This window comes from Rhopilema esculentum, chromosome 20 (genome assembly GCF_057945365.1).
Source record: "Rhopilema esculentum isolate cy_ngs chromosome 20, ASM5794536v1, whole genome shotgun sequence".
NCBI classification, from domain to species: Eukaryota; Metazoa; Cnidaria; class Scyphozoa; order Rhizostomeae; family Rhizostomatidae; genus Rhopilema; species Rhopilema esculentum.
This window is the reverse complement of record NC_142834.1, coordinates 15,309,921-15,318,332: the sequence shown is the minus strand read 5'-3', so window position 1 is coordinate 15,318,332 and position 8,412 is coordinate 15,309,921. Positions and strand designations below refer to the sequence as shown.

The 8,412-nt window shown below is 34.9% G+C and overlaps 1 protein-coding gene across 1 annotated transcript; it reads right to left on the bottom strand.

The window, feature by feature from the left end:
* Positions 1 to 691: 691 nt before the first annotated feature.
* On the bottom strand, positions 692 to 7,429 carry LOC148957888 (E3 ubiquitin-protein ligase MARCHF9-like). Its single transcript, XM_089114646.1, has 3 exons — positions 7,233 to 7,429; positions 4,909 to 5,185; positions 692 to 2,851 (listed from the first exon to the last, which is right to left on the bottom strand). The coding sequence occupies exons 2-3, from the start codon at positions 5,176 to 5,178 to the stop codon at positions 2,465 to 2,467; spliced, it is 657 nt and encodes a 218-aa protein (XP_088970772.1). The 5' UTR covers positions 5,179 to 5,185; positions 7,233 to 7,429; the 3' UTR covers positions 692 to 2,464.
* Between the last annotated feature and the right edge of the window lie 983 nt (positions 7,430 to 8,412).

Here is an 8,412-nt window from a genome sequence, read left to right as displayed (position 1 = left end):
ATTTTTCAATCGAAATTCGAAATAGTCCATCAAAGGTTTCAGTGTTTTGGTAATGACGAAGGCGCCTTGTCTAGTTGCTATAGTAACTACCCAAAAAGAGAATAGCAACCAAAAATATATGTCAACAGAAAAACTCGCCCACAAAGGCAACATTACTAATTGCAAAAGTATCCTCAGAGGGGGGAGGGAGGACCTTAGGTTTGAGGTACGGAGCCGTGCCATTATTTACGGTACCTTTTTCTGGAAAAGTGCGAAATTATCGCTATCAGTTTTTAAAAGTTTTGTCGAATAAAAATTTAATGCCACGGTCCGATACCTCAAAAGGCAATCGATAAAAATTTTCGTATCATTTGAAGAAACATGCGAAGTTATGGGCACCATATTGGAAAGATACGGCAAAATTATTGGGAGGGAAACTTAGCATGAACAAAAAATTGAATGTCGAATGAAAAATGAAATTATGAAGTATGTTCAATATTGAGATTTTAGGGTCAAGGATTTACAAAATTTGTTGCTTCTTGAAAAATGTTATATACCTTGTGGATGTATGGGAGAGTTTTCATTATTTTTGCGGAATTATAGGTTCAATTTCGGAACCAAAATAGTAACACTCTACAGGGCAGTCGTGAGGCAAGCCTTGTTGGGGGGGGGGGGGGCTTACTACAAAATTTACCTGCTTTAAAAAATTGTACCTGAAATTTTTCATTTACTGTCACAAACCTCTGAAATACATTTTGTCAACCTAACTCTGTATATAATTAGCAACTATTCATTTTATATGATAATAACGGACTTTCCTAATAGTTTTGTCAAATCTCTATATCGGAACGGGTAAAGGATATAGCTACTACCCAAGGCGGCACCATGGTTGCCGCCGAAGGAGCAGGAAATTTTCGAATTTTGATGCTTCCAGTTCCCTGGGAAATGCTCTCTTTTAGGCACATTTAACTAAAGCAATCCTCCTAATTCTATTGAAAATTATTTTTTGCAAACAAATTGAACAGCAGATAAAAACAACTGGTACAATTTCGCCGCGGTCTTGAAAAATGCCATTTTGTCAGTTACTTCTAAAGCTTGGTAACAAGAAACACTGGTTGTCAATTTAGATCCCTCTTTCCATTTTAGCATGCCTTTTGAGTATTAAAATAAATCTTGAGCTCATAGTGAATTGCAGTTGACGCTTCTACTGAGAAAATTTAGGAGAAATGGACACAAGGCACAATTTTACCTAAAGTGGGCCTGAATTTTTAGATTTATTGCCAACAAGCAATCTTCAAATCTTCAAATCATTAGTTTGTTTAACTTCATTCATAAAAAGGAATATCATATTTAACAAACGGAGCAACTACCTTTGCTTGATCCTTTCTTGACTTTATGACAGGAAGGTCTCTAAAATACCTAAAGCGTTTCTTCCACCGAGCGGATTTTACCTGAAATTTCCTATTGAGATACTATTTGGGGTGAAATTTCCACGAAAACAAAAGGATTTCCAAAGATTTTCAGATAAACAATAGGATTTCCACGAAAATTGAATGAGATTTTCTTGAAGTGATATGCCTCGGCTATAAGTAACATGATATTGTGCAAATAATTTGGGCATTAAATTTCTTAGGTTTAAAGAAGTCCCTAAAAATAGATGACGACCCAAGAAAACCTGATAAACTAACAGAAATTTCAAAATTGGCAAATTTTCTAAATTTCAGAGTCAAAGGATTTGCGCTTTATTTTCGTTAACTTGAAGTTGCACCTCAATGAAGGAGCGTGCTCCCTAGCAAGGTGTATGTCGTTGTACAGTAACACATTTTGTTTATAGAAATATGAGAGTCACATGTGATCACAATCTTTGATTAAATAATGCCATATATTTAAAAATGGAAGGCCTACATCTTCTCTTACATTTGCGAATATTTTTGAATTAACATTTAAGTAAATGCAAAGATACAACTAACAATGCATCAAGTGAAATAAAATATTAGCTTCACTAATAATAAGTTAGTTTAAATAAACAAATATACTCTATATATTATAAAGGAAAAAGTTTATAAAAAACAATTTGAGCACAATTATAGTTTTATTTACTGAACAGTCTGGTGTGCTCCAAATAATTAAGACAACAACGAATGTTTCTTAGAGCAGTTTAAAACGGCAGTGAAAGCTCCGTTAAAATTCAATCAAAGACTTGTAAACAGCGAAATGTGTTGCAATCTGTAAATTGCGCTAGAATCTACTTCTAAATAAACATCGATGATTTGAAATCACCTATAAAATCTCCAGGAATCAAAGTTAGAGGGAACAGCTTGATAGCATGTGAGCAAACAGATCCATTGGTGTAAGGGAGAAACTTGAGCTTCTTGGCAAACATGTCCATTCATTTCATCAAAAGGTCCCAAAGTCCGTATCCAAAAAGAAAATATCAACATTTGCAGGCCAGTTTGCCATTCGTAGCTTCATTCAATATGGGATGTTACTCAATTTGACTCACTACATCCATTATCCTTCGATATTCTCCGAGCAAGGAAGCATATTTATCGATCAGCCTTAGCATGATTCCCCTATCATCCAGGACGACTTTAGTGTCACAAAAGTTCAGAACTCTGATGTCTTGATTCAATTCTGACCATTTGTAATAATAGAGCAGGAAGAAGCAGTTGAAGAAGTTTGCTAAGTAGTAAAAGAGTTCTATTGAACCAATGAGGGACACTTGGTACACAAGGTCAGTTGAGTTCAAGTGGTTAATGATGCACAAGCTGAAGCAGAGGAAAACTGTCTCAAGGAAGTGAAACCAATCAAGCACCACAATTGCTTTTATAATTGACAGTAAGTGCCATCTTGTGATGCTTGGGTGTTGTCTCTAAAACAGAAGAAGCAAAAAATGAATTCTAAGAAGTATGAATGTAGCACAACATTTCCTGGTATCACGTTATAATACTTATGTAGATAACTATACGTGATGTGCCCATAAACCGAATTGACAAGCAGACAAATGAATAAGATATGTTTTGATATTTCCAAGTTCTACTCTGACCTTATGTAAGGGCATGATAGAGACAATTTCAATGATCATAAATCCATACATCCCTTTGTTTAATCCTACAACTCCTAATTTCCTTTCAAAACACTGCTTTTTTTCTTTCTACAATTTGCAGAAGTTTAGTTAACTAAAATAAATCCAGGCGCGGATCTAGACCGGTTGCACAGGTTTAAAAAAACCGGTCAAATTCTAAGAGCTATGTTTCTCCATAAATCTTGAATTTTTGATCTAAAATTTCAATTGCAACAATTGCTGCATTTCTCCCTGACTGACCACAGTTTTTCTGTTTACATACTGAACTGAACTCCCACAAGATTCCGACAGAATTCCAGAATTCATCTTTATCCCAGAGTATCCAAAGAATTCAAAATCAGTCGCCACTCGAAGTGACAGCTTGTTTCCTGAAAACCTGTGGAAACCCGTGCCCATATGTTCCCCTATAAAAACAGTGACTAAAAAGCATATTCGATATCGATATCCATAGCTCGGAAAGTGTGGACGCTTTAAAACAAAATGTGCAAAATGAAATACGGATGAAAATAAGAATTTGAGGGTTTGTGTTGCAGGCACCGCGGAGCAGGGGGGCTGGGGGGCCTTAGTCAAATATTAAGTAATAAACTACCAGTAAAGCCTCTTTTTATATGGTTTTACCCTCCCACTTTTTCTAGACCCCCCACTTTTTTCAACGCTCGCATTGCCTGTATTGACGGACTAGACTTTTTTTCTTAGAAAAAGTCATGAAAATTAGAATCGAAGTTGCAAGAAGAGGGTCAAAGGCCCGGGGGGGGGGGGGGGTACTTGGATACCAAAACGACGGGGGTGTGCACTCCTAAGATTGTTTTGGTGAACCAGATTTAGAAAAAAAGCTAAAAATGACACCCGGCTTTAGAATTCTTGAAAAAAGAACGAAGGGAAACAAAAACTTTGGTGCCAGTTGCCATGGTTGCCAGAACACCAAAAAAACAATGGGCGGGCAGCCTCTTTGCTGTTATTTTTGAATAGAAAAAAAACGAAAATCAGGCAACCGGCTACAGATTATATCCTTTGAACAGATACCCAGCCTTAGAATAAATTGCTGAAAATGATACCCGGAAAGATGTGCACATCCTGTCAGCAAAATATACTAAGTGCCCCCCCCCCCCGGGATGAAAGGCCATGCTGAACGGAGTAAAATTGTGACATTTTAGATATTAATCACATTTTTTAAAATTTATTAGTTATTAAAGATATTAATTAAAAGTTGCGAACCTCAATAGTAACTTTTAGCAATATTTATGGACTAATAGAGAACAGCAGATGATGACGTCTCAAAAATCTATTTGGCCATAGCTCACCAATTTTTGACAAATTCAACTGATTTTGCGTATATGGGAGTATTTTATGGTGTTCTTTTATTTCATGTGGTCAAAATTCTAAAATTCTAAAAATAGTTTTTGTGATGTCACACTTGTGAACTCTATAACACACAGGGCTGTAACAGGGTCAAGCACCCCAAATTTTGGCTAAATTTTGGTCAAAATTTTGGCTAGATCCGCGCCTGAAATCTAATTAATTTCAGTTATTATTATCATCATACAAACAGAACGGGCAAATTCCAATATCAACAAAACAAAACAAATATATCAAATTATTTGAAACACAGAGTTGAAAAAGCATGATGGAAACCTGATAAGATGGTGAGAAATTATATGCTCTTTGGGTCATTTGGAAAGAGCCGTATGAGCCCCTGACAAACCTTTTGGAAAACTAAATGTTATGCCATGTTTCTGGACTCAAAGGAAGCATTTGATACATTTTTTGCAACACGAAGGGAATTTTTCCACAATACCCTACAATCTGAAAACAAAAGACATATCAGCATCATTTCAAATACTAACCTTTTCATATTGCCTGGTCTTCTTGATGATCTGGTAATTGTATTTACATAATTCACAAATTGGCTTCCGTGCTTTCAACCATTTCAACAAGCAGCTCTGATGGACATACTTAATAGAGCCAGCACAATTGCACGGTGATAAAAGGGATTCCTCTTCACTTTCATTGTAACAAATACGGCAAAAAGTTATGAATCCTTCTCTGAGTTCTGAATCTGCTGATGTGCATTTCATCACCATTTTATCATCTTTGCAGTTCATACAATCCTCCATGTTGTTCCTGAAAGTAAAAGGCAGAAAATTATTTAATCTATTGAACTTTGAAACTGCCAACATGATATGGTGACAAAAACTCAAGAAATTTTCAAATTTCAACATTACTTGAACTTTGTACCAGAATCAATTCCTCATATTTATCTATAAAGGTCAAGATTACAAGATTAAGTTCTTGTAGGAAAGAGGTTGAGTAAAGAATTATATTTTGCATATTCTTAGAGTTTAAGAAGCAACCAATGAGAATTTATGAACTAAAGACATCATGTATACCCTTACAACAGTTTCGAATCTCTGTTATTGAAGAAACTTGTTTACAAATTTCAAAGGCTGTTTTCGTGAAGACATTTTTGTCAAATTTTCTGAATTTTTTATTGAAGCTTATTTGGCTGTTGATTTATTTATTTCCCAAAAAAAATATATTATTGATATGTAAGCAAACTTTGTGAGGGCTTTTCCTCAAGATGGTAGTGACCGAAATAAAAGAATTGACTTTTGAGCAGTGTCTAGAAATAATGTTTTATCACAATGATGGAAAAGAGCTATCATTAAATTGCCAGTATCATTGGAGGTGAAAAGACTCCTGTTTTGACATTGCAAAAAAAACTGAATGATATGTCCCCTTTGCAAGAGCCTTTATGATTTACTAAAATGTTACCAAATGTCATCCATGTCTTGTAATTGATTCATGGCATTTCCATACAAATATTTTTCCAACTAAAAGTAAACATGTTGTATATCTCTTTATTCTAAAGTATTTCTGTCTCAAGAACTAGATTGTGAACCAAGTCCAAAAACCAAGAACCTAGAACTCAGTTCAAATCACCTAACTTTGCTGTTCTGTGCTTATGATATAAAAGAAATTTGACATCAGTTGATTATCATAATGCTTGTGGCGCAAAGGTTTCTCATTTTAACAAAAATTAAGAACAGATGAAAAGAGCAGAATTTTTGCAACACTTTGATGTCTTGGTTTATTTTTGAAGGGTTTCTCAAAAAATTATTATGACTAAGCTAAAAGTAGTCATTGCCATCCTAATTTTTGTTTTTGTCTGAAAACACAATTGATCTCCAAACTGTCCAGATACTTTGGTGAGGGGGAATGTATATGAAATATTTTAGAGTCAATGAGAGTCAATGATACATCTGAATGAAAGGCCCTCACAGTTGGCATTTTTGAAAGGAGCTTCAAGGGCAAGCAGAAAATCTGTTTTGAGAAAGAATTAAATATCAATAGATCTTTGGTGCATGGTTATGCCCAATACCATTTTCAATTTCCCCTTGATATCATCAAAGAAGAAAGCAGCACTGTTTATGACAATGAATACAACAACACTGTTTATGACAATGAATAGAGCAAGTCTTGAGAATATGGCAGGTGCATGCACAACGCCAGAATGCCACTGCATGCAAAACATTCAAGTGCAAACTGAATTCACAATTTCTCTATAATAAAAAAACTTCTGTTTGCATTCAAAATGATTGGTAAAAGGAGGTTATGGAAAATATAGCTCAAATGACTGTGCAAGCTTGATTTCTTGTTGAGCTCTGCTATATACTACGGACTGGCATACTTGAAGAAAATCAACAACTAAAACATTGTTTATGACGATGTCAGAAGCTTATGAATTACAATTAAATGTCAACATCCTGGTCAAATAAAGATTTATTGATTTCTTAAAACTTTGTGTAGTACTAGGAAGCAGTTCAGGGTCGCTCAAAGGGGTGAAACTATTGCTAAAAAATTTCTCTTTTCTCCGTAAGATTTTTCTCTCTTGTTTTAGAGGATGAATTTAATGAATTGTATTTACTATGTAGCATTAAAGTCTAATCCACGCATAAATTCATTCAGGCTGTAATCTTTTTATGAAGACATTTCTTTAAGACATACATGTTACGACATACTTGAATGATGAAATTCTTCCAAGTTTGCCGCAGTGGTTTGACATCGTACGTTCATGTCAAGACGAGGCCTAGCCAGGTAGAGCGTCATTGAGGGCATCAAAATAAGTGGAAACATCGGAAATAAATGATAAAATGTCAAGGTCTCTTACCTGCATGAAATTAAAACTTTTGCAAAATACTCAACAGGGTCTTAGAGTATTCTAGTATGCTTTTCCTCAGCAAAAGATCGTCATTTTCGATGCCTGCCTGAATTCGAGTTAATGAATTGAACAACTGCCAACAACAACATACTCAACTGGTTTGTTTCCGTTCTTTGTTCTGCCCGGCACAGCTGATCATCTGCATGACGCACAACAAATTTGTTTATCATTACGAAAATTCAACTGCTATATCAGATGGAAGAAGAAAATTGCAGGGGTCATAAGGTTGATCCTTTGCCTGATAGAGTTCAAAAATACGTGAACTAACGTAAGATGTCAAAATTTGAATGTTTGCACAAAAACAGCCGAGAGCAGTTTGGAATCAGAATAACCAAATTTTAGGGAAAATGGACCAAGAGAAAAATCTAAAAATGATCAGCAATTAATAAGCATAAAACAATATACAGTTAATTATAGTGAAATATTAGCAATTTATGACAAGCTGTTCAAACCATATTTTTCAATAAATGCAAATGAAAAACACTTTTATAACAATTTTGAACAATTTTAACAACTTGAGAACAATTTTATAAGAACACGAGCCTCAAAACCGGTCAAAAGTTAAGAACAAATTAAGAACAAGCTGAGGCTGAGCTTCTGCAAAATGCAACTTTGAACAACGTTTTTTTTTCAAAACCGAGGATTTTTAGCGATGTGGGTGCTTTTTCGGTGAATATTCAAATTTGTCAGCAAATTAAGGCTGTCTCTCTCACTTTGTTGGCAAATGAGGCCTGAACACCTCCTTAGAGCGAAAAGCTAGCAATAGCACTGCTTACACCCTATTATTTCAAGAACAAATTAAGAACAATCCAGCCTCAGATTTTCGAAAAAATGAAGAACAGTCAGCCTGAACTTAAATTTACTGGTTCTTATAAAAAAAAAGAGTGAACAAAGAATATTTTCAAAGTAAATGTATTCTCAGATATTGACTTGATTTTTGTGGAGGTAATTCACAAACTACACGAGGTTCTGCATTGGAGTAGAAATAGAACTTTTGTAAGGATATCTTGATAATGAAATAAACACTAATTGGATTCTTGCATGAAATATGCATTCTCTGACAGCTCAATTAATATGTAAAAAAAGCTTTAGCTGAAATTGGGTCAGGGAACGCTCTCTTATCTGTCGG